General features: G+C 42.5%; 1 protein-coding gene and 1 long non-coding RNA gene across 2 annotated transcripts in view; one reads left to right on the plus strand and one right to left on the minus strand.

Moving 5' to 3' along the window:
* LOC122554988 overlaps positions 1-27,419 on the plus strand; it is a 114,025-nt gene that overhangs the window by 65,680 nt on the left and 20,926 nt on the right. The gene's annotated exons all lie outside the window — the stretch shown is intronic.
* Positions 1-27,419, minus strand: part of LOC122554986 — a 111,730-nt gene that overhangs the window by 44,413 nt on the left and 39,898 nt on the right. The window contains exons 4-7 of the mRNA XM_043700488.1: positions 20,868-20,954; positions 18,236-18,310; positions 8,270-8,371; positions 559-1,111 (exon numbers count right to left, since the gene is read on the minus strand). Of these exons, the coding sequence (XP_043556423.1) occupies positions 559-1,111; positions 8,270-8,371; positions 18,236-18,310; positions 20,868-20,954 (817 nt within the window). The remainder of the gene's footprint in view (positions 1-558; positions 1,112-8,269; positions 8,372-18,235; positions 18,311-20,867; positions 20,955-27,419) is intronic.

The following is a 27,419-nucleotide window of genomic DNA, read 5'->3' on the forward strand; positions in this document are numbered from 1 at the left end:
CATGGAACAGCACCAGGTGAAAGTTTCCCTGAAGCCACATACAATCCAGATGCTGAACTAGATTGCCATTCCTTCAGTATCACTGGGTCAAAATGCTGGAACTTCTTTTCTATCAGCACCACGGATATACTAATGGACTACAGCAGCACAAGAAGACAGCTCACTACCACTTTCTCCACAGTAATTAGGAATGGGCTAGACTAACCAGCAACCTTAACATCCCGTGAATGAATGCGGAAAACAATAATTTGGTCTGGCCTGACATGATTTGTGCAAAATAAAACTGTTCTTCCCTGTTGCATTGTGCACTGAGCACTAAGCCATTTATCAACTAACTGCCACAGTACACCAGGGCAATAGATTTCCTCACTGACCACGGCTGAGAAACATAATGGGTCCCCCTGGACAATGTCAGTAGAAATCCAGATCTGTGCTGCACCAAATGAGTAATCTCACCACGAAAATGTCTTTTCATTCTTGGCGAAGAAGGAATCAGTGTCAAAAAAAAAAGAAATCCAGCCACTTGCCACAGAAGGAGAAAAGGCTGTTTCTGCTTACCAAAACTATTCTTTGAAAGATCAAAAGATGAATGCTGTGGTGTTGGATCCTCCTTTGAAATCTCCTTGCTGGTGATACAGTCCGGCACTAATTCAATGCTCTGGGAGGTATTTCCTTCTGTTTGAGGGGCTTTTTTTATTTCCAGCTGCTGCAGCACCGATCTCTGACTGTGGCTGGCTTGTGGCTTGCTCATTTTATAAGCAGCTGGCACACTCTCCAACCTCTGACAAGGAGGCTTAAGCTCAGAGATCAGGGCAGATGAGGATGGCACCAGAACGGGCACAGAAGAGTTCATTGCTGGTGTCAGGGTTTCAAGGATGTGTCCCGCGGAATGGAAGGATGCTGAAACGTTCGGTTTCTCATCAATTACTGCATCTGCAACATCATCTTCAACCTGAATCATCACTGGCTCATTCCAGTCACTGGACTCAGTCGGATCAGCTGGTCTGGAACATCGGACTCTCTTCCTCTGCTCATTCACGGCGGATTTCAGACCCGGTTTCCTTTTGGGTTTCTGGATGTAACTATTGGAAAGTGATGCCAAGACTTGCCTCTGCAGCAAAAAAAGCAAATAGATTAAATCACTTTAATCACAGTTATCTTATCAAAGACTTCTGAAAACAACGAATGCTGGAGATCACAGCGGGTCAGGCAGCTTCCATGAAGAGAAGGCAAGCTAACATTGCGAAAATAGATGCTCGACATCAGAGTCTGATGAAGAGTCATCTAGGCTCGAAACATTAGCTTGCTCCCTCCCCATGGATGCTGCCTGACCCACTGTGATCTCCAGCATTTGCTGTCTTCAGTACAGATTTCCCCATCTGCAGTAATTTGCTCCAATTCAGACTTCTGTTCCTTTCCCCAGAAACAGCTAAGATAGAGATCTTTAAAATTATAAAGGATACCCAAGAAATAAAAGCAGGAGTAGATCAAATAGCCCACCAACAGGCCTCTGACACTCAATCTCCCCCTTTTATCCCTCCATTCTCTGAGGGGCCAAATATTTATTCATCGTGGTCTTGAATGTATTCAGTGATGAAGTATCCATAGTGCTCCAGGGTAGAGGATTCCGAAGATTCACAGCTTTTTGAATGAGGTAATTGTTTCTCATCTCAGTACTAAATGACCTGTCCATTTCCCTGAGATTGTGTCCCTGTGTTTGGATTCCGTGACCAGCCCAGCAAATCACTCAGCATCTACCCTGTCAAAATCCTTCAGAATCTTGTCACAAAATTACCTCTTACTCTCCTAAACCACAGAGGTTATCAGCCCAATTTATGATCCATCCCTTCACTATGGGTCAGCCCTCTCATACTGGGAACCTATTTTGTGAACCTTCACTGGACCTCCTCCAACCGGAGTACATTCCTTCTTAAACGTGGAGGCTAAAACTGCACACAGGATTTCAGGTGTGGTCTCATCAAAACTATATGTTAACCTTTTGTATTACCTGAAGTAGCAAACCCAAATCTCTTTGAACATAACACACCAGAGTTTGGCACATAACATTACAGTGCAGTACAGGCCCTTTGGCCCTTGCTGTTGCGCTGACCTGTGAAACCAATCTGAAGCCCATCTAACTTACACTATTCCATTTTCATCCGTATGTCTATCCAACGGCCATGTAAATTCCCTGAATGTTGGTGAATCTACTACTGTTGCAGGCAGGCTGTTCCATGGCCCTACTACTCTCTGAGTAAAGGAGATGTCCCCACTTGGAGAATCTAAACATAAATATGTGACAGTCACTAATAAGTCCAGTGAGGAATTCAAGACCAGCATCTTTACTTCAAGAGTGGTTAGAAGATGGAACTTTAATAGCATGGACACATTGAAAGGGGATGCAAGGCAGTTTGTGAGGGCGAAAGGAAAAGAAGGTAGAAGACAGAAGGTGGTGGTGGAGGGTTGTTTTTCAGACTGGACGCCTGTGACCAGTGGAGTGCCACAAGGATCGGTGCTGGGTCCTCTACTTTTCATTATTTATGTAAGTGATTTGGATGTGAGCATAAGGGGGACAGTTAGTAAGTTTGCAGATGACACCAAAATTGGAGGTGCAGTGGACAGCGAAGAGGGTTACCTCAGATTACAACAGGATCTGGACTAGATGGGCCAATGGGCTGAGAAGTGGCAGATGGAGTTTAATTCAGATAAATGCGAGGTGCTGCATTTTGAGAAAGCAAATCTTAGCAGGACTTATACACTTAATGGTAAGGTCCTAGGGAGTGTTGCTAAACAAAGAGACCTTGGAGTGCAGGTTCATAGCTCCTTGAAAGTGGAGTCACAGGTAGATAGGATAGTAAAGAAGGCATTTGGTGTGCTTTCCTTTATTGGTCAGAGTTGCGAGGTCATGTTGCGGCTGTACAGGACATTGGTTAGGCCACTGTTGGAATATTGCGTGCAATTCTGGTTTCCTCCCTATCAGAAAGATGTTGTGATACCTGAAAGAATTCAGAAAAGATTTAGAAGGATGTTGCCAGGGTTGGAGGATTTGAGCTATAGGGAGAGGCTGAAAAGGCTGGGGCTGTTTTCTCTGGAGGGTCAGAGGCTGAGGGGTAACCTTATAGAGGTTTACAAAATTATGAGGGGCATGGATAGGATAAACAGAGAAAGTATTTTCCCTGGGGTCAGGCAGTCCAGAACTAGATGGCATAGGTTTAAGGTGAGAGGAGAAAGATATAAAAGAGACCTACCAGGCAACTTTTTCACGCAGAGGGTGGTACATGTATGGAATGAGCTGCCAGAGGAAGTGGTGGGGGCTGGTACAATTGCAACATTTAAGAGACATTTGGATGGGTATATGAACAGGAAGGGTTTGGATGGATATGGGCCGGGTGCTGGCAGGTGGGACTAGATTGGGTTGGGGTATATGGTCGGCATGGATGGGTTGGATCGAAGGGTCTGTTTCCATGCTGTACATCTCTATGACTCTATCACTCTATGAGAAGGTTACAGTGATCAGTTGAGATGAAGTTAGGTGGGAGATTGCCTGTGTGGTTTATAAACAGCGCAGTCAAGCTGGGGCTGAGAAGCCTGTTTCTATGCTGTAAATTCTGTGTAATTCTGAATTTACTTTCTGAATTTGCTACTTTAAAAAAAGACCCTTGGCATCAAAATGAATAAAGCATGCAGATCCATTCAGGACGGGCAGATCAATTTGATAAAGGAAAATCATAACCCTGCATACTAGTGCAACAATTGCACGACCTTTGTTTTTGTCTCTCTTGTAGTTTTCTCTTCGGATAGTGAAAAAAAAATTCAAGTAAAAACATGTCAAAGAACAATAGGAATATCTCCCACTTCAAACCAAACCGAGCCTTTTCATGAGCTGGCACTTTCACTTATCTTGAAGGGTTGGGATAAAGCTCAAGCTGGGTTCTGAAACTACCACAGGTCAGGAACATCCTCCCACCATTTAAACAGTCAATCAGCTCCGTGGGTGTGCACCTTTGGACATGCACCTAGGCTGCGGGAATTTCCCTTAGAGCAGAGGAGATGGAGAGGGGGCACATATAAAATGATGAGGGGCATAGATAAGATGGACAGGAAGAGACACTTCCCTTTGGTTCAGGGATTAATGACCAGGAGACACAGATTTATGGTGAGGGGCAGACGTTTTAGAGGAGATGTGAGGAAAAACATTTTCCACACTAGAGGGTATTAGGAATCTGGAACTCACTGCCTGTGAAGGTGGTAGAGGCTGAAACCCTCATAATATCTAAGAAATATTTAAATGTGCACTTGCAATACCATGGCTGTGGCCAAGTGCTGTCAAATGGGATTCAAATAATTAAGTAATTGTTTTTGACTGGCACAGACTCAATGGGCTTTTCTCTTGCTGTAAATCTGTATGGTTATATGACATCAGATCAGGAATATTGCTCAATGATGATCTGCAGCTAAATAGGATTTCCAGAGGGAAGTGCCATTAATATACTTAGGGACACATGTCACCTCAACCTCAGCTCTCCCCCCTCTTCTGCAGGATAGTGTGAGTGCTATAGTAACTATTCAGTCAGGCAGATGGAAAGATACAAAACAAGCATGGCTGTATTGTTAACAGCACAAATACTCGAAATCCTGCCTCTTGTGCCTGCATCCTTGGTCTCTAGAACTAAGGGTCACAGTATCAGGATGCCTGGTTGGCCCATTTAGTATTGAAGAGAGGAAACAATCCTTTACTCCAAACGATGGAATTCTCTGAGGGCAATGGGGGCCAGGTCACTGAAGACATTTAAGAAAGAGTTTGACATATTATTAAAGGCATCAAGGATTAGGGAGAGAAAGTGGGAACATGGCGTTGAGGATCGGCCATGATCACATCGAATGGTGGAGCAGGCTTAAAGGGCTGAATGGCTTAATCCTGCTCCTCTAGTTTAGAAGAAAGACAATGAACTTCATAGCAAGTGGGATAGGAGAGAGCAATGATTTTAAATAAGGTGGTGGCAGGGTGGGTAGATATTATAATCAACCTGTTCAAACTTGTAATGAGAAGTGGGACTTGAACCTGGGATATCTAGCACAGAGGAAAGGACACTACCACGAGAACACAAGCATCATTTTTAAAAGGGCACATGTTGGAGTAAAGGAAATGATTGAGCTGATCAGTAGGCGCAGAAATGTCATTGGTGAACAGATACCCAAAAACTGAATAGCTGGAAATTTTCTTTCCCCGAGGTCACACATGGAAGAAGCGGATTTGGGAGAGAGTGCAGGGAGATTCAAATGAAGAATTTTACACTCTACAGGGAAAAGGCAAACTGCTCTTACCCATGGTTGACACAATGAGAACAAATAGGCTACACAAGGTGGCAAATGATAAAGGTGAGTATGAAAATAGGAAGGGGTAATTCAAATGGAAGAAAAGTCTAATGGAGCAACGGTGGGTTGTGAAGTTAGAAGACAGAAGGCAAACTGAACTGACACAAAGGTTCAAATCATTGAAAGGAGAAGGTGTACAGCATTAGGGAGAAAATAGGAGAGCTCTTTCAGTTAGTGTTGGGTTTGGTCGGGAGGATGACTTTAATGGACAGGTAAGAGTGCTGGAACATGGTGAAATGCTCACAACAGGACAGGGTGCCAGAGGAATGGGCAAATGGATTATGGTGGATTGGCCAGGCTGGGAGCCTTCAATAAGAGAGAGGATGTCCACACCTATCAGCCAAGTTTCCTTCAAGATCATGAAACTAATGTAAACATCCACACTGAGCCAAGGGCCATGTCCCCATGGACAGTCCAGAGGGAGATGCAGACAGAGGTAATGGCAATCGCACAGTCTACAGGGTTAGCACCAGGAGGATTAATTCTCCGGGGAGAGTCTAGCATGGGCAACTGAGGTTACTTCTAACATGGAAGCAATGGATTAGATTAAATTCCCTATAGTATTGAAAACAGGCCCTTTGGCCCAACAAGTCCTGAGCGACTCTCCGAAGAGTAACCCACCCTGACCCATTCACCTACTCTATATTTATCCCTGACTAACGCACCTAACAATTTAGCATGGCCAATTCACCTGGCCTGCACATCTTTGGACTGTGGGAGGAAACCCACACAGACACAGGGAGAATGTGCAAACTCCATACAGACAAGTACCCGAGAGGGAAATCGAACTTGGGTCCCTGGCACTGTGAGGCAGCAGTACTAATCACTGAGCCACTGTGCCTTGGTGAGTTTTTCAGGGGATTCCAGGAGTAACACGGTGGAAATCTATGCTTTCCACATACATACACTGTTGCACTATATCCTACTGCAACACAAGCTTCTGACAATTTGGTCCATTCTGATATATTTTCAGTTCAGGTGGGTTCCAAACAGGAGGTTGAATTTCTCAATGTCAATCTTTTACTCAGCCCCTTGCATAATCATTCTTACATTGACAAACACCAACACAAAATAATGTAGCAATCCACTTTGGACTGGCGTTGGGGTCTGGTGTGGTGATGGTGGATGCCGGTTGTGAGGGGAAGGAAAGGAAGGGGATTAGTTGGTCAGTTGACTGAGGCAGCATCCGTAAAGCACAGCATTAGTGAGGTGAGTAAATGCAAATGAAACTAAAAGAGCCACATGCTGCAACAGAGTGGACTAGCTGGAGGGTTCCTTCAGCTACCAAGCTCAAGGGTTAATACAGGGTTTCCCAAACTGTAGGTCAGAACCACACAGTGGGGTCCCTAGCCGAAACTTTAGCTTTGTTCTGAGGTGATAATTTCTGCCATGGAGTTCTGCCCCAGCATGAATAGTCATGTGGCTCCTTTACATCGCACTGTTTCAAGGCCATGGCGTATCTGCCAACTTTTAAGGCCCCTATCCTAACCTGAAAAAAAACTTAAAGGAACATATTTAAAAAAAAATACTGTGTGCTAAATAGTTCCCCCTACCCCTCCCCCACTCTCCCAGGTTTCTCAAGTCATGCCGTATACCCTACATGCCCCCGTCCTGCTCCCACTGCCACAGACTCTTCATACCCCCTCTGACTCACAACAAGAATCTGCCATCAGCCTGACAGCACTGGGAGCAGTGTTTTGAGGCAAGTCCACCGTCCCTTTCTTAGAAAGAGAGACAGACCATAAAGGACTGCCAGTCCATTGCACGTCTGGCATCTCTGCAGTCCCAGCAGCGCCACCCATGAGCTGAGGCCACATGAGGAGCCCAGGCAACAACAAAGTCAGGAGACTCAGCAAGTGGTGGGGGAGGGAGGTGGCCAGACCGGGCTCAAGAGGCCAGAAGGGAAAAGGATGGGCCCAGGGGTCTCTGGTGTGCCTGGAGCCTGCAAAGGAAATTCCCTTCCCTACATTTCACAGGCTTCCCACACGGATGGGCCTCCCCTCCCTTCCATCAGTGAAATCCCAATGGGCAGAACAAAGCCTGCTTAGGGCTGCTTATCAATCGGGTAAGAGACTCAAAAGGTCCATGGGCAGGAGGTCTGACCGATACCATTCCCCCCCTCCCCAATCCCACGCTGTCCCAGCCCCTGTAAAATTTCACATAGGTCAGGAGTATGCAGAAACACCACCTGCTGAATGCCATGTTCTCCTCCCACCTTCATACCACTGGTGGTGTGAGGGTCAAATATACCATTTCACTAACCCTGAGGCAGTATGACAGGGTCCAAGGGTCAAATATACCATTTTATTAACCCTGAGGCAGTATGACAGGGTCCAAGGGTCAAATATACCATTTAATTAACCCTGAGGCAGTATGACGAGCAAAGCACGCATCACAAACATTTGGCATGTTAACGAAACCTGAAGTTCAGGTGACATGCTTAAGGTCCTTTTACACTGTTGGTGTGCAAGCAACAACAAAAACCCTCAACTTTCCTTCCATCATCTATACTCCACAATTTCCAAGAAGCAACAGCACCAGTGACACCTGTAATGTGTATGCGATACTTCCATTTGACCAGATCCAGCAGGATTGGTAAACCCAACAGGGGTTCCTGTTGGACTCTGCATTCCACAACAGTCTAACCTGGCTACATAGATTGATTTCAAGGGCAGAATTTCCAGGCTCTAGAGGGGCTGCATGTCTAAAATTCATGCCACTGGCTAAACCAGTTAAGTTAATGGTCAATGAAGATCAATTGCTAATGGCTGACTGTGCAGTAGTGGCAGTGAATGGAGAACTGGATATAACTGAAAGCATAAATGGCATCTATTTCAGAACAACACAGCACTTGAAACTGGATGCGCGCAATAAAAATACAAGACGTGCTTACTTGCTTAGCAAAATATTTTGTTTTTCCTTGACGTAGGTCAGACACTTGTCTCTGAATCACTTCCACTTTTTTGTCCAGTCTTCGGATGGAAGAATAAATAACCTACATATAAAAAAAGGTTCAAAAACAGTAATTGTGACAACAAGAGCTATAGCTATAATTATAGTAAAGGACATGTCTTTTTGGAAAAAAAAATCTATTAGTCTGGGTTAAAGTTGGCTTTTAGTTTTGACTGCATGTTCAGCTGTTGATAAAATGGCTGCTGCATATCTATCAAGAGCTCTCCCTCCCAAATGCAACAGTTTTTTATAAAATGCAGATTGCATTTTTTTTGCCAGATATAATCCATGGAGAAACGACGAAAGGCTGACACAATACAACCAAGATCAAATTGTTACTGGTCTCAGCTGTCATTTAAAGTCAGATCCCCAATCTTTAAATAAAATCAGAACTGGCAGCATGAAAAGATGAAAAGCCAAATTATGAATGTTGGAAATATACAAGGAAAGCAGAAACGAAACAGGTGGTCGGTCTTCACCTGAAATAGGATCATTGTTTAGATGCATTAGAAATCAGATAATAGGTCATGTCTGAAATGTTAATCCAGTTGCAAGTTTTGCTTTAACTTTCCAAAACCATCACAGCTCTCTAGTAGCTCTACAGCATTGGCTGGCCCTCACTCTGACACACTGGATGTTACTCTTGACTGGGAATGTAACTAGTTAGGCAGCAATAACCTGCATTTAAAATGCACATGAACGTAGCAAAATTAACCCAACTGCTCTAAAAAGGCACAGGAGAAAATGAAACCCAGAGCAGAGGATAAGGAGTTAGAATTTTGGGAAGAAAAGGCAGGATGTGGGCAGAAGTGTTGTAGAATGAGTCCACATTCAGAGGACTCATCAGTTTCTGGGTTATGGGTGGGAAGGATGCTACAGAGAAAGGAAGGGGATTAACCATGAAAGGATATAACACAAAACATGCTGGACTGAGAACCAATATGGGTAAGTGAGAACAGGCATGAACAGGAGCTGAAAACTAGATAGAATAATAAAACCAAACTAAACTATACTCAATGTAAAACAATTTGAAAGCATCTTATGGTAGAAGTCAAAATGAAACAGTCAACTCTTTTAGTCCTTTACAAACACTCAACACCGGTGAAGTATCACTCCTTTATTCACTTTAAAATTTCTTAACAAACTGATAAGGTTACAAGCATTTCTCCTCAGCAACTTTCTGGATATTTACCAGACATCTATCTCTCTGTCTCTCCCCAAGACACAATGGAGATGCTGGAGAATCAGAATTGAAAGAGGTGGTGCTGGAAAAGCACAGCAGGCCAGGCAGCATCCGAGGCGCAGGAGAGTCAACGTTTTGGGTATAAGCCCTTCACACACAGACAGGCTAACTCACTGAATTTCTCTGCCTTTGCATTTCTTTGAGACAGCTAAACCAGCTTAGGGCTTCTTTCCAGCTCTGTTAGCCAGGAGGCTCCTCAAATCTCAACTTTCTTTCTGATGGTTCAGGATCCTTTCCTCTGAACTTGTGGCTAATGGCCTTACACTTCTCTCATCGTAAAAAATCATGTCAGCAATAAGCAGCAATGATCTCAGCTTTCTGAGGCGTTTAACTGGGGTGGCACGGTAGCTCAGTGATTAGCACTGCTGCCTCACAGCGCCAGGGACCCAGGTTTGATTCCAGCCTCGGGCGACTGTCTGTGTAGAGTTTGCACATTCTCCCTGTGTCTGCGTGGGTTTCCTCTGGGTGCTCTGGCTTCCTCCCACAATCCAAAGATGTGCAGGTCAGGTGAACTGGCCATGCTAAATTGCCCATAGTGTCAGGTGCATTAGTCAGAGGGAAATGGATCTGGGTGGGTTACTCTTTAGAGGGTCGGTGTGGACTTGTTGGGCTGAAGGTCCTGTTTCCACACTGTAGGGAATCTAATCTATAAACTAAAGTCACATGATCCTTCAAAGGGTTATATTTAGCTCACTGTTCCAAATGACTTTCTGACTCTTCCATTGAAATAAGAATCAGACCTTCACTGCATTGAAAACTGAAACCTCGTTTATCTCTGCTTTGGAACCGAGTTCCCAAATAATAATATGATAAATATTCAACACAACCCCCACAAGAATAGTGGCTATACTGGCAAGATATTGGACACTACATAATGGCTTTAAATTAAATATATCAGCAGAACACACTGATGAGATAATTTACAAGGTAAAGATAGATCTTCTTTTATTCTGACTGATGATGTGCTGTACTCCAGCTACCAATTTAACAATCTGAATCTGAAGCTTTTAGTGATAAGCAGTGGGAACAGGGCTGAAGCAATCCAAACTAATTTTCCTATTATTATTAAATTACTATTTTTGTTTGTTCAAAGATTTAGTAAATGCTTCACTAACTGGGTGCCCAGCATTAATATCATGACAGCTGGTGTTTATCAAGAATTTATCAATCTACCCCTGAACAATATGATGTAGCAATAAACATATTACTGGCTGTTTTATTACAAGATTTCCTGTGCTCAATCATGACTCTACAAATTACAGCAACACGACGCAGGAAAGACCATTTTATCCCATTACATATCTCTCCTGATCATCGAATCAGGCAGGATGTACAAGCCTGAGACAAAAAAAACCCAGGAATTGCTGGGAAAACTCAGCAGGTCTGGTAGCATCTGTGAACTGACGAAGAGTCACTAAACCTGTTAACTCTGCTTTCTTCCCACAGATGCTGCCAGACCTGCTGAACTTCTCCAACGATTTCTCTTTTTGTTTCAGACCTCCAGGATCCACAATTATTTGTTATTTATATATGTGTGTGTATAAGCCTGAGGGTGTGTTATCGAGATCTAGTAAACCAGATTACAATATTTGTTGAAAAGTCTTGTGCATATTACTGAAAAGTTGTTAAATCTTGTGACCAAAATAAAATGTTGACAGTTACAGCGCTGCCGAGAGACACAAATTAGTCAGTAAACTAACAGATTTACTTTCTGGCAGGTATTAATTGTTAGGCTGTCTGGTTTCATCCACAGAACAGATGTTAGGTGATTGGTCTTGACATATCCTGTCAGAAAAACAGTACAAACACTTCTCTGACATTCCTCTCTCAGCTATTTCAGCAGAGATTTTGACTTATTTATTTCAAATATTACTCTTTATCCCTCTGGGGTTATAATTTCAACACAATTTTCTGGATGGGTCTGCCACAGAATCCCATGATACTGCCCTCTGGGGATCACCTAGGCACAGGCAATAGAGAAATATTGGACAGGGTAGGCCACACAACAATCATAAGGCTACAGAAGAAAACGGAATTGCTCTGCTATGAGATCTAAACATTTTGCCGCCCAGCTTTTCTCTTCTGCATCAACATTGCCAAAGAAAAGAGAATATATTTCTGGAAAGCATTGCCTGGAAGTTGAGGGCTGGGGGGGGGGGGGGGTTGATTGTTAAAGGGGAAATGGATAAGCACTTAAAAGAGGGAATACTTGCAGAGCTATAGCAAGGTATTTGAAAGCTTCCAAATGGTCTGAAGAGACAGCACAGGTATGATGGCTCAAATGGCCTCCTTCTGAGCTGTACCATGCTATGATTCTGGTATTAATTTTGTGCAAATTGGATCAAAAGTACTTTAGGGCCCTTCCATAGCTACAGTCACTGTGCCTCAGAAGATTGGCTGAGAGGTTAATAGTGAGGAATGAGGCCTTAAGTTGCAGGATGATAATAACGCGTGGGTCAGATGGGTAGATCAGTGGCAGGTGGAAGTTAACCCTGTTAGGTGTGAGGTGATCCATTTTGGAATAAGTAACAAAACAAAGGTGTGTTTATTATTCAAATGTGAATAACAAGCCACTATGAAGCTCAGAGAGACAGTTACTTGTCCACAGATCCCTGAAGGCAGCAGAAAAGAAGGCATATGGGACACTCGCCTTCATCAATCGCGACCTAGTTTATAAGAGCAGGGAGGTTATGTTGGAGCTGTGCAAAAACATTGGCCAAGCGCCGACACAGCATCGAGGCCTGATGGGCCTGCACTGTGCTGTAGTGTTCTATGTTCTATATAAAACTGCAGCTAGAATGCAGTTTTGGTCACCATACCATAGAAAGAATGCAATTCTACTTCAGGAGGTGCAGAGGAGGTTCAGGTTGCTGGGGTTGGAGCAGTTTAGCTATCAAGAGAGACTGGATAAGGTTCAAGTTATTTACTTTAGAGCAGGGAAGGCTGACAGTGGACCTGATTGAAATGTATAAGATTAAGGGACATGGACAGGGTGGATAGGAAGCAGGCTATTCCCCTTAGCTGAAGGGTCAATAACAAAGGGGGCACAATTTTGAGGTAAAATGCAGGAGGTTTGGAGGTAATTTGAAGAAAAACCTTTTCACCCAGAGGGTGGTATGTCATAAGGTTATGGGCCCAGTGCTGGAAATTGGGACTAGTATAGATTTAGAGTTGTTTTTGTTGGTATAGACTGGATGGGCTGAAGAACCTCTTCTGTATTGTATAATTTCTAAGAGTGGAGAATGTGTAAGTTGTAGACAACTTCGGATTGTATTCCAGCCTCAGGCTGTCCATGAAACCTTTGAGTTTTACTGTGCAGTTCCACAGTTTGTGTTTATTCTATCCACAATGGTGATCGTTAAAATTAATGGCTGGAAAATTCTGAATGGTGCACGCTCAGATTCTTGATTAAGTGTTTACACAGAACCTCATATAGAAATTTGACGCTCTCAAACTCACCCTTGCACAATACAGAAATATTCCTTTATTACCCAGTGCATTCTCAAGATCAAATACTTGCATGGCAAAATATTCACATAAACAACGAGACCCAAGTTGAAAAGGTGAACTTGTCTATATTATGTAAACAGTGCTCAATTAGGATGGAATTTTAGACAGATTCAGACTTTGGCTCTCAGCTTCTTCCCTGGTTTGCCTCATAGTATCTGCCTTTCCAGTCTCTTCTCTCCAGATTAAGGCTGAATCCCAAGACTCTCAAACCTCTTTTAATCCCACAGGCCTACTGAGGCCTGTACCTTCACACTCCCTCACAGACCCAATTGCAAAACCCTTGCTTCCCTGTCAAAGCCTTTGACCTGATCCAAACACCAACCTTCTGGATTCTGAATTTGTCCAAATTTCAAGACCCAGGCACCCACAGACCTCTGGTCTCTCCACATTATCACAGACCCAGAGAGCAATCCTTGGCTTTCACGTTTATTTGAAGTCTCACTCTCAGACCCAAGGGAGAGGAACCATTCCTACAGTCTGTCCTCCCGTAGCAGGTCGTGGATGCAGCAAAGCACCCAGTTTAGCAGGAATCCCGACCAGTCCACTCCTCATATTGGTTTTGCAACCCACTGCTTCCTTCGGGCCTTCCTTTCCACTCTGTCTAGACCTCACATAATTAACCAATCCATCCCAGCTCCATATTCTCTACTAATTCGCTGACCAAACGTGTACCAGGTTTGTCCTGGTCTGCCCTCTTTCTTACCCAGCTACGGAACCTTTGCAACTGTTAGAGAGTCTCTCTGGGAGGTGAGAGAAAAAGGAGGGTGAGGTATGCGTAAAATAACAAGAGCCATGACAAGAGAACACAGAACAAAAGAGAAGTACAGCACAGGAACAGGCCCTTCGGCCTGCCAAGCCTGTGCCAATCATCATGCCCTAGCTAAACTGAAAAACAAATCTGCCCTTATTTGGTTTGTGTTCCTCTATTCCCTCCCTAATCATGTCCAGGTGCCTCTTAAATGTCGCCAATGTTCTTGCTTCCACCACCTCATCTGGCAATACGTTCCTGGCTCCTCCCATTCTCCGTGTGAGAAGCTTCCCTCGTACATCTCCCTTAACCGCTTCCCCTCTGACCTTGAACCTGTGCCACCTTGTAATTGAACCTCTAACTCTGGGAAAGAGCCTCTGAGTATCCACTCTACATAAGCCTCTCATAATTCTGTAGACTTCTATCAGGTCTCCTCTCAGCTGCTGTCTTTCCAGTGAAAGCAATGTTAGTTTTTTTAACCTTTCTTCAGAACCAATGCCCTTGAGACCAGGCAACATCCGAGAGAACCTTCCCTGCGCTCTCTGCAAAGCTTCCACATCCTTCTGGTAGTGTGGTGACCAAAACTGCACATAATACTCCAAAGAGAATTGGAGAAGGGAGGAGACCGAGTGCATCCAACAAGCAAGCATGTCAGAGGCAGAGGACAAAAGAGTGAAGCAGGCAGGTGAGATGTGAGGACAGACCAGCTCCAGATGGATCCAATGGACAGTGATTTGGTCAGCAGATTGCCCTCCCAGTTACTGACCCATTGCAGAAACCTTTCTGCTTTTTATTCTGCTGGCTCGAACAGGAGAACCTGAGTGTGTTCTAGTAGCTGAACCACGTCTTTAGTCCTGCCCCCAACTGACAGCCTTAAGTGGCCAATTCAGGACAATTTAAGGGCTTTGTGCCACTAAGATTAATGCAATGCGGGTGGGGGTGGTGAGGCGAGGCATTGAGATTGGGGATTGGCACTCAGTACCCGATTGAGAGATCAGCTGCTGGGAAGCGATAACCTTCTCCCAGGATGTGAAAATGCTCCTCCCCACCTCACCTCCCTCGTTTGGTCTGGGTTCATCCTGAGACTCCAGAGAGAAGTGCCCCTCCAGCAGCAGCCACGGCCTCCTCTGTGGTGCCACAGAACGCCCAAGCTGCCAGGTGCTGGACACCATTCTGCCATCAGGTCTCGATTCCAGGCGACGAGCTGCCAGCGGCTGCACAACTGCCTCAGGTTTCTCCAACCACCAGGCAAAGGTCCCCAGTACCTCTCTTGAGGTCGGTATTCTGACTGCTGCAGCAGACCCCACCCACAGTTACAGAAAGGCAGAATAATTTACTTTTCATTTCTTCCTGTATGCAACATCCCTGCACTTCTCCTTCATTCACTGGAACCCTTAAAGGGGGTGTAAAGTTACAGGTTGAGCTTAATATTCACCCTCTGAGATACTCAAGCTACTTAAACTGATACTTGGCTTAAAAACATAGCAAAATAATTACCATCCAATATGTACTGAGAGAGAGACAGACAGACAGACAATGCTTAAAAAGGGGGGAATATTTCCAAAGCAGCCAACAACATTTGTTTATTTGAAATCTCAAAAAAAAGGAAAAAGCTAAAATGTCCAGTCTATCATCAGGGAGAACTTCCTAATTAAGAGGAGTATTGATTACGGATTACCCATTTGAATTGAAGACCAAAATCAAATTTTCTTCAGTACATACAGTCATAGAGTCATAGAGATGTACAGCATGGAAACAGACCCTTCGGTCCAACCTGTCCATGCCAACCAGATATCCCAACCCAATCTCGTCCCACCTACCAGCACCCGGCCCATATCCCTCCAAACCCTTCCTATCCGTATACCCATCCAAATGCCTCTTAAATGTTGCAATTGTACGAGCCTCCACCACATCCTCTGGCAGCTCATTCCATTCACGTACAACCCTCTGTGTGAAAAAGTTGCCTCTTAGGTCTCTTTTATATCTTACCCCTCTCACCCTAAACTTATGCCTTCTAGTTCTGGACTCCTCGACCCCAGGGAAAAGACTTTGCCTATTTACCCTATCCATGCCCCTCATAATTTTGTAAACTTCTATAAGGTCACCCCTCAGCCTCCAATGCTCCAGGGAAAACACCCCTAGCCTGTTCAGCCTCTCCCTATAGCTCAAATCCTCCAAACCTGGCAACATCCTTGTAAATCTTTTCTGAATCCTTTCAGATTTCACAACATCTTTCTGATAGGGAGGAGACCAGAATTGCATGCAATATTCCAACAGTGGCCTAATCAATGTCCTGTATAGCCGCAACATGACCTCCCAACTCCTGTACTCAATACTCTGACCAATAAAGAAAAGCATACCAAACGCCTTCTTCACTATCTTATTTACCTGCAACTCCACTTTCAAGGTGCTATGAACCTGCACTCCAAGGTCTCTTTGTTCAGCAACACTCCCTAGGACCTTACCATTAAGTGTATAAGTCCTGCTAAGATTTGCTTTCTCAAAATGCAGCACCTCGCATTTATCTGAATTAAACTCCATCTGCCACTTCTCAGCTCATTGGCCCATCTGGTCAAGATCCCGTTGTAATTTGAGGTAATATTTTTCGCTGTCCACTACACCTCCAGTTTTGGTGTCATCTGCAAACTTCCTAACTATACCTCTTATACTCACATCCAAATCATTTATATAAATGACGAAAAGTAGAGGACCCACCACCGATCCTTGTGGCATTCCACTGGTCACAGGCGTCCAGTCTGAAAAACAACCCTCCACCACCACCCTCTGTCTTCTACCTTTGAATCAGTTCTGTATCCAAATGGCTAGTTCTCCCTGTATTCTGAGAGATCTAACCTTGCTCACCAGTCTCCCATGGGGCACCTTGTCGAACACCTTACTGAAGTCCATATAGGTCATATCTACCGCTCTGCCCTCATCAATCCTTTTTGTTACTTCTTCAAAAACCTCAATCAAGTTTGTGAGACATGATTTCCCATGCACAAAGCCATGTGGACTATCCCTAATCAGTCCTTGCCTTTCCAAATACATGCTGAAAATACATGTACATCCTGTCCCTCAGGATTCCCTCCAACAACTTGCCCACCACCGACGTCAGGCTTACTGGTCTTATAGTTCCCTGGCTTGTCCTTACCACCCTTCTTAAACAGTGGCACCACGTTAGCCAACATCCAGTCTTCCGGCACCTCACCTGTGACTATCGATGATACATATATCTCAGCAAGAGGCCCAGCAATCACTTCCATAGCTTCTCACAGAGTTCTAGGGTACACTTGATCAGGTCCTGGGGATTTATCCACCTTTATGCGTTTCAAGACATCCAGCATTTCGTCCTCCATAATATTGACATTTTTCAAGATGTCACCATCTATTTCCCTACATTCTATATCTTCCATATCCTATTCCACAGTAAATACTGTTACAAAATGCTCGTTTAGTATCTCACCCATTTTCTGCAGCTCCACTCAAAGGCCGCCTTGCTGATCTTTGAGGGGCCCTATTCTCTCCCTAGTTACCCTTTTGTCGTTAATATATTTGTAAAAACCCTTTGGATTCTCCTGAATTCTATTGGCCAAAGCTATCTCATGTCCCCTTTTTGCCCTCCTGATTTCCCTCTTATGTATACTCCTACTGCCTTTATACTTTTCTAAAGATTCACTCGATCTATCTTAATTATAGCTGACATATACTTCCTTCTTTTTCTTAACCAAACCCTCAATTTCTTTAGTCATCCAGCATTATCTATACCTACCAGCCCTTCCTTTCACCCTAACAGGAATATACTTTCTCTGGATTCTTGTTATCTCATTTCTGAAAGCTTCCCATTTTCCAGCCATCCCTTTACCTGTGAATATCTGCCTCCAATCAGCTTTTGAAAGTTCTTGCCTAATACCGTCAAAATTGGCCTTTCTCCAATTTAAAACTTCAACTTTTAGATCTGGTCTATCCTTTTCCATCACTTTTTAAAATCTAATAGAATTATGGTCACTGGCCCCAAAGTGCTCCCCGACTGACACCTCAGTCACCTGCCCTGCCTAATTTCCCAAAAGTAGGTCAAGTTTTGCACCTTCTCTCGTAGGTACATCCACATACTGAATCAGCATGAAGGTTTAGACTGTGAAGACGGTGTGAGAGGGACTAACTGGAAACCTATGCCTCAAAGCATTGAAAACTCAGATTCCTGTTGCATGTCAGCTGCTGTAGTGAAGGCAAGCAAGCAATCAATCTCAGCTAGCGGTGTTCTTCCACTGGCACACTGTCCAGTTTACACAGTGTTAAGGGTTCCAGGTTGTAAACACCAATCACCTCAAAAGCCTTACTTTAGATATGCAATTAGTCACGTGCCTCCATCTTGCACAGGGAGCCAGCAATGGCAGGAGATGATTTACCTGACAGTAATTGAGAATTTCAATCAGTGAGGACTGCTGACCTCCATTTGCAGAGCTGTCTGATGTGCCACTAACCTGAATAATTGAAGAACAAATATGTTAGTTGTCTTTGAACATCACGTGCTGTGTTAGATATATGGACTGAAGACTTTGTACATTATAAAGAAAAGAAAGTTCTACAGAAGGTGCTTTTAGCTTGCTTTCACTTAAATGGTAAACTCATCAATATTGTGGGGAACTGAGTATGAAGGGAACAGGTTTAAAAGATGATTAAAACAGTTAGTGCCTGTTCTTGAACATGGGCTTGCTTCTGGAATGCAGGTTCCCATTAAATATGCAATATTTATTCAAATATCATCATTGCGTCTCGATTAAAACTGCAGCTTTTAATAGGAAAATAGTTTAAATAGTTGGAACTGCTGTTGTGTGACACAACAGGATGGTGATATTGTGAACAGCCCCAAAATATACCACATAGACACAATGTCGTCTTGTTAGGGGAAAAGCTTGCTCACGTTTGCAAAACCGGGAGCACGGGGTCAATCTTCATGCCTGAATGAATAGGTCTAACATTAGGCCCTCAGGCCTCAGTATCACTGAAGCAGACAACTACAGACAGGTAATCGCGACTGGCACAGGTAGCTCTCTGGACAAGAGGTCTCAAAGATCAGTCAGATTGCTATGTTGCCAAAAGATGGGAAGGTGGCAGAAAAGAGGGTCACGTTCTGCAGTGGTGGCTGACAGCAATTTACATGTAATGATAATTTAGGGTGAGAATGAATATTCCTACTCCTGGTTCCATGGTTTAAAAGTGGATTGATTAGAGCATCGTGTTTCACTTAAGAATTAAACCACATGTAGCTGTTTTTCCAAAGTGCGGCTTGTGCAGGCTCTGAAAAGGACACAGCAATTTTCAGAAGGGCACTCAAACAAGGTTATAACCCATTATCCTCACATGGAAAGGGTCTAATGTCTGTTCCACATGTAGCCCTGGATGCCTAAACGTTTTCTCAATACCAATATGGCAGACTGTACATTACTTGGCTCGAAATGAATGTGCTTACTGCCTGCCATGTTGGAGGATTAGGCCAACAGAAAATGTATGGGATGTTAAATATCCAGGGCCAACTATTCCAACACTCATCGAGCTTTCATCTCTCCTTCTATTGAGTTAGAGAAGTATATTATTGTTGGTTCACAAGATGGGGTTTCACTGACATTTACAATTGCTTTGATCCCAGTTGAGAGTAATACTGGACAGGTCAGATTCCAGAATGAAACCTGGCCGGATAGATCATAGTTCTAATCTTTGCAGTTGGTTAATGTGATACTTAATCAACTGAACCATATTCAGACATTGTTGAAAGTGTTCTTTAACAACAGAATATAAGTTTATTGACAAAAGATAGAATAAACAAAGCTATGAAAGCAGCTAGGACGATCTAATGTAAATTCAAAGCAAAGTTTCAACATATTCCCAATACTATCCATTACAGAAACTCAATCCCAGAAAAATATCACGACTACCTTTGTGCCTATGCCTCAAAAATTGGTGGGGTGGCAGGGTGGCTCAGTGGTGAGCACTGCTGCTGCAAAGCACCAGGGACCCGGGTTCGATTTCACCCTTGGGTGATTGTCTGTATGGAGTTTGCATATTCTCCCTGTATCTACATGGATGCTCTGGTTTCCTTTGCCCAGTCTAAAAGATGTCCAGGTGAGGTGGATTGGCTAAATTGCTCCACAGTCTCTAAGGAGATGCAGGCTAAGTAGATTAGCCATAGGATATGCAGGGTTACAAGGATGGCGTGGGTCTGAGTGGGATGCTGTTTGGAGGATCGGTGTGGACTTGATAGGCTGAATTGTTTGCTTCCACACTGTAGGAATTCTATACCTCTACTTTCTTAGTTCTAACAGCTTGAAGAGTTTTACCTAAACTCTCCTAGTTTGGAAGCTCCGCAGACTAGAAACCACTTCTGCTGAAGTGACTGGTTCCCCTAAACTGACTGAAGAATCGAGTTCTCGTGCAGGGGAAAAAAACCTAAAATTTGCTTCTGAATTTGACTCCTGATTCTTCGTTTATCTGAAGTCAAAATAAAACTAATTTTCTTAATATATTTGTTCTGCCTGCCATACACCGAACATTATAAACATGTTATCCATTAACACTGCAGAGATTCTCCCAGGCATTGTATTGCAATCACTAGCTTTCTTGGAATTGCTGTATTTATGTCACTATGACAAACTAACATTCTGACTTTACAAACATCCTGCACAGAATTGACTCACATTCACCTGCCTCCAGTTTAAAATCCAAATCCCCAATGTAATACGCCTTTTATCATCCATGTCAGTCCTAGTTGGCTTTGAAAAAAGTATCTGAGCCTTCCAGTTCCATGTGGAAAGAACAAGAAGTTGCATTTATACAAAATGGCATCTTCAATTTAGAAAATGTGTCCATAATTTTTACAGAGGGGGGAGAAAATAGTGATCATTTAGGTCAGCACAACTTCGAGGACCAAGGGTCTGTACTGTTCTATGTTCTATGTGTTAAATCATTGGAAGGAGAGCTCGGAGAAGTGACTGCAAGAATAGCTGTAAAATAGCATAGTTTCATGCAAGATGATATACTTACATAGTCTGGCACTGCATCAGATTCCTCATCATAATATTCTTCATAATCTTCATTCTCCAGTAGTCTCCTTACTGTAGCAGGTCGCACCTTAAAGAAACAGAAACAAGAGAAGTCCACTGAGAAAGCACTTAAATGGGTGACCGGACGTGCATTATTCTGCATTGAAAAGCTTTGAACTTTGAACCATTACATCGCTGCAAATCTAAATTCATTACCTAAACCTTATATGGTTATGACTTTGGTGATGTTCTCTGAATAATTATAGAAGGTTCCAAATGTGTTGTATTGCTTTACACAGAGTTGTGCATGTGAATGGAAAAGATAATTAATTTCATGTTATAAGCCAAAATAAAGTGGCAAACTCCACACCACAGCATAACCTGCAACATGATAATAACAAGGAAATGTCTGTTGGTTGAAAGCTAAACATTAATCAGGACACAGTGAAAGCTCCCCTCCTAATAGTACTTTCTCCTTCCAGCTGAATGGCTTGGCTTATATTTATGCCCTTCAGAAAGTCATTAGGTCCAAAAAACTGAAAACTTTCAGGTTTCCTGAAGCTGACTCTGGTCAGTTGGCAGGGCTACATCTTTAACTCCATATCTAATTGAGCATTTGTTCTTTTGGATTGTAGATCATTTAGATATTCCAAAGCCCATGTTCTTACTTCGCAACAAGAAGTCTACAAAGAAACTGGAGATTTCAAGATTGAAACATTTTCTTAGTAAGATGCATTAATGCCTTTTAAGTTCGATTCAATCTTTATTGCTTTCTCAGTGATTTTACATTAGTAACATGTGCATTTCTTAATCCATGTAATTATCTCAATAAATAAATCCATTACTTCTAACCTGAACATCATAATCTGACAGTGTGCCAATTACTGCCTTCTGAAGTAGGCAGCAAAATGTGATACACATCCCAGGAGGTTGTTGCTGCAAATTCCTTTGGCTAATGGATGATTATTACTGATGTTCCATACTCATTCCATACATAAAAGGTGTAAACTTCAAATCATTGGGGAATCACTCTGCTTATAGAAACTGCTTTTCTGTCTTGACAACAAAGTGAAATATTCAAAGTCTTTCTATGTCAAAATTCTAGTCAAAGACTAATTTCTTTTCAGTCTCTGCTCTGTAAACCAAAAATAAAGAAATTGCTGGAGAAACTCAGCAAGTCTTTTTTGCTCTTGTATCTTGACAAAATATCACTGAAGCAAATTAAAGACAAAAGGAAACATCCTACTGATTAAAAGCAACATGGAGGGTTCACATTGACAGCAAATACAATTTTTTTAATGCAATTAACAAAACTAGACAATGCTTCAGACTTATAGTAAAGATGTGTGGTAATAAACTGGAGATTTGCCTTCCCCTTTATAAAGAGGTTGCAACTTAGAGTCATAGAGATGTACAGTACAGAAACAGACCCTTCGGTCCGACCGTCCATGCTGACCAGATATCCCAACCCAATCAAGTTCCACCTGCCAGCACCCGGCCCATATCCCTCCAAATCATTCCTATTCATATACCCATCCAAATGCCTCTTAAATGTTGCAATTGTACCAGCCTCCACCACATCCTCTGGCAGCTCATTCCATACACGTACCACCTTCTGCGTGAAAAAGTTGCCCCTTAGGTCTCTTTTATATCTTTCCCCTCTCACCCTAAACCTATGCCCTCTAGTTCTGGACTCCCCAACCCCAGGAAAGAGACTTTGTCTATTTATCCTATCCATGCCCCTCATGATTTTATAAACTAATTCAGGATAAATTAAACTTGATACATATATGGGAACTTCGTTTTATATCCAACAACAACTGTTTTCCTGCAGCTTTACAGAAGCTGACTTTTGAAAAGTTACTCTTCTGCTTCACTGTAATACTAGAATTATCAATACCCATGGTTATGGTAATACTGCAAACATGCAATATAATAGCTTTATTAATAACTGCATGGATAAAAAATATTAAAAATTGAAGTCCCAAAGACTCTGAAGGCCAAATAGCACATGCTCATTGAGTACACAGCAGAAGAGTACACAGCAGAATGAACACAGACCAAGTCCGGGTTTAAGAGCCTGGTTTCTGCCATAAATGCAGTTCCCTACATCAGCGATGTAACTGGGATTGGGAAAATCCAACTTCATCTGGGTACTCCCGAAATAAGGAAATTATGTTCTGACCTCAAACTTAGTCACCCTTTCTTGTTCATTCATGGGATATGGGTGTCACTGGCTGGGCCAGCATTTATTGCCCATCCCTACTTGCCCTTGACAAGGTGGTGATGAGCTGCCCTCTTAAACTGTTGCAGTCCATGTGCTGTAAGTAGACTCTGAGGCAAGTACTGAGGGAATCATGATTTTGGCTCAGTGAAGGAATATATTTGTAATATTGCAATACTGGCAATACATTTCCAAGTCAGGGTGATGAGGACTTGGAAGGGAACTTGTAGGTGATGGTGTTTCCATGTATCAGCTGATAGATCCTTCTAGACGGTAGCGGTCATGAACTTGCTGTCGAACGATATTTGTTTAATGTCTGCAATGCATCTTATTGATGGCACACACTGACTGCTGCTGCTGAGCGCCGGTGGTAGAGGCAGTGTGCGTTTGTGGTTGGGATGTTTATCAAGCGGGCTACTTTGTCCTGGATGGTGTCAAGTTTATTGAGTGTTGTTAAAAGTACTGACTTTTGTCTGTGGATGGTGAACAGATTTTGGGGAGTGAGGAGGTGAGTTACTTGATTCGGGATTCCTAGTCTCTGACCTGCTCTTGTAGCCACAAAATTCATGGGGATAGACCTGGATCTGGAATAATCTTTCTACACCAGTGTGTCTGATAAACCCATGTTCTTCTATTCTTAAAATTTGCCTTTTTGATCAAGCTTTTGGTCTCCTGACCTAATTTCTCTTCATGCGGCTGAGTGTCATCATTTGATTTATAATGTTTCTGTGATGCACCTTGGATCATTTCATTATGTTAAGCGAGTCACATAAAAACAAGGCTTTCTTTTACTTTTTTAACACAAGTTGCCATTGACTGCTGTAACTTGTACAAGCCATGAAACCACAACCTGTGTCCCTGAGAGACATGTAAAGCTTCATCTGGAGCATGGAAGGTTATAACTCCTTTCACTGCACTGGTTTATTTAGACAGATGGATCTAGAATTATACTTATTGCTTAACTCATTCCCCAGGCTCTGTCTCTAAACTAATTTTGGACAATATGTCCGAATCGCAGGTTGTAATGAGGGACCTGAGAATTCAAAGCTGTGGTCTCTGTCTGCAAAGATAAGTTGATATTTAACGATTTGTTTCCAACAATAAAAGAGAACATTCTTGTTATATGAGAAACCAGACCAAAGAATTTTGATTCTGAAATTCTTACAACAAATGCATAAATAACAAGCAAATGAATTAACCTTGCTTCACATTCTCCCCTTTGCTCTACTAGCTAATCTTATCAAATAGCTCTGGGAGTTTAGCCAGTCTTGACTGGTGAGGGCATTGTGTCGGAGTACTAACTGCATCTGATGCCATGGTGAAACCTGGGCATAGGAGCACTGATTCCCCACCAACACTGATCCATCGTGGGGAGTCACAAGCTTCAGGACAGTAATTGAGAGGGAAGATAAACAAGTATGCTCCTCTGTTTACTTTCCAATAGTATCATGATACCAGAGAGAGTAAGACCCTTATCTAAATTTAATGCCTCCACAGAAAGGGTGAGGCAGTGCAGCACTCCAAGGGCTATACACCATTGTGTCAGCCTGGCGATGAGATTAACAAGAGTTTAAAAAGTCACAATTGAAAGAGACCGATGCCTTTAAAAAAGATGCTTGCATTTCCAGTGACTGACTTGGAGAAATTGTACAACCAAATTTCGTGTTTTAAAACCTTAATTTGAAAAAAAAATGAAAGCAACATTAAATAAGCACTACTTACTAAGCAAAAAGCATTCCAAACTACAGAGACGTTATTCCTTATGGCTACCTATAACCCCATGATCTCCACAGGATGACTGTATTTAAAGATTACCACCACAGTCACTCCCAGTTTCCAATGGGTTAATATCTCCTCAGGTATAATGCTGAGTATTACAGAAAGATGTCTTCCCTAATAGTCAGAGAATTCCTAAACGACCAGCAGCAGGAAGGCCCAGTCCAGCAATGTTTCCACCCAGTCTTTCCAGAAGACAACATCCAGGTCTTTAGAGACCATCCTCCCTTGTACCTTCTGCTGGTTCACAGAAAGGCAGTTCATTCTATTCTGCTGACCATACTATGATCATATTTAATGTAGCCTTTTGTCTCTGTAAGATCTCTCTTTCTCTCCAAACCTCTGAGACATATTGACTGCCCACATTTAGCCCAGTTGCTCTTGCCTTTCTTCTCATATGTGACCATTTTCACCTAACTTTCATTAAGTCTCAATCTCAGTTCCCTGTTCCCATGGTAACCAGGCTATCCAGGCCTGTTGTGGACAGAATACTTAGCAGATCACATTTCCCTTTCACTATTCCATCTTACCTTACATTAACGAGATAGCACCTAAATAAAATATTATAAAAGGGTCTGGTAACATTCATCTAACCTGTAACATACTGCATGAAGGAGATGAGAAATATTAACATAAGTTTGCCTCAGGAATAGGACTCAATGTCTCAAACATGTGACCAGTTTCAGTTAAGTTAAGCGTGGACCTTATTACATTTACCCATTTCTTGAAATCAGATTTTTACTTTGGGTATGCAATTGAATAAAATACACTGCATCGAAGTTTCATTCTTATTTAAGTATGCAATTAAACTAATATTGTTTGTCTTACAATTGGGGATAAATTTTAAAATATAATATCTTTATGACTGAAAACAAGAGAAGTTAAGCATGTTCAGCAAATTGATCAGCATGAACAAGGTCAAAGTTTGTTTACATTTTGTAACACACTACTTTAAAATATTTGTCCCTCTTTCTAATTTGTTCTTTCAAATACCAATCATTCTTATTTTATTTCTGATATCCATAATTCACATTTTAAACTACAGCCAAACATGTGATTTAAACAATGCAGGTCATAGATTTATTTTGCTAATGTACCCAATTGGTTCAATAAGTTCAGCTCCAGTAACACTCATGAATATTGTCACCATTCAAGGGTAACAGTCAACAGATTGGATTGGTGGCCAAACTAACAGCTTCAATATTTATTCCTTCCATCAACAAACATACTGTAGCAGTTGTGTGAACCATCTACAAGATGCAACTCAGCAAGGCTCCTTCCACAGCACTGTCCAAACCCAAGGGAGATACATAGTAACACTACCATCTGAAAGTTCCTCCCCCAGCCACTCACCATTCTGACTTGAAAATATATCACCAATCTTTCAAAGTTGCTGGTTCAAAATCCTGGAATTCCCTCCCTAACAGTGATACACCATCTGACGGCAACTCAACACCACCTTCTAAAGAGCATTCAGGAATGGGTAACAAATACTGGCTCAGCCAGCGTCATCCAGGTCCTGTGAATGAATAAAAACATTTCCTTTCCATGGTCTTTAAACTGGCCACGGTCTCATGCAACATCCCGTATTCAGAATGTCTGAATGTCATCATCTGCAATTGGTGCAACTCCGTGAGATGGGTCAGATATCTAGGCAGCTTCTGGGGTCACTTTCCCAACGGGGTCAATAGCCTGGATTCCAAAACGAAATAAAGTATGACTGATTACTTGGCAGTTTTGGTGAATTATGAGCCTGAAGAAACGTAGGGATGAGGATTGAATTGGCTGCAGTGGACTGGGAAAGGAGTCTGTGGAAAAGACAGCTGAAGAAAAATTACAGACATTTAAGAAAACAGTTCATGACTCACAGCACTGAGAGGAAGAATGGGATCTAGGAATGGATAAACCCACCGTGGAATCCAAGGAAGTTAATGATAGTATTAAATTAAAAGAAAAAAACAAATGATGTGGCAAAGATTAGTGCTAAACCAGAGGATTGGGAAAATTTAAAAGATGACCAAAGAAAAATAAAGATAGAAAATGATAAACATGAGGGCACATTAGCAAGTAATATAGGATAAGAAATAGCTGCTTTGAATATATAAAAAGGAAGAGAGTCGCCAAAGTGAACACAGGCCCCTTTCAGAAAGAGGTGGGGAAATGATAATGGGTAATGAGGGAAGACCATAGGGTTGAATACACTGTTTGCATTTGTGTTCACTCTAGAGGATCCCAATAGCAGATTAAAAATATTAAACAATCAATGGTCTAAAGAGCAGGGAGGAAATAAACACAATAATGATCACCAGACCTGATGGGTTACATCTTAGGAAATTAATGGAAGTAGCCGTGGAGATAGTGGATGCACTGGTAATAATCTTCCAAGAATCCTTAGATTCTGGAAACATCCCAGAGAATGTCATTGTCTATTATACGAGATGTAGTAGTTGAGTATTTAATAAAGTGTGACATGATCTATGATACAGCTAAAATCATGCGCTACAAATGTATTGCAAATGTTTGACAAAGTATCAAGCAAGATACTTGTATATT

The sequence above is a fragment of the Chiloscyllium plagiosum genome, chromosome 12 (genome assembly GCF_004010195.1).
Source record: "Chiloscyllium plagiosum isolate BGI_BamShark_2017 chromosome 12, ASM401019v2, whole genome shotgun sequence".
NCBI lineage: Eukaryota > Metazoa > Chordata > Chondrichthyes > Orectolobiformes > Hemiscylliidae > Chiloscyllium > Chiloscyllium plagiosum.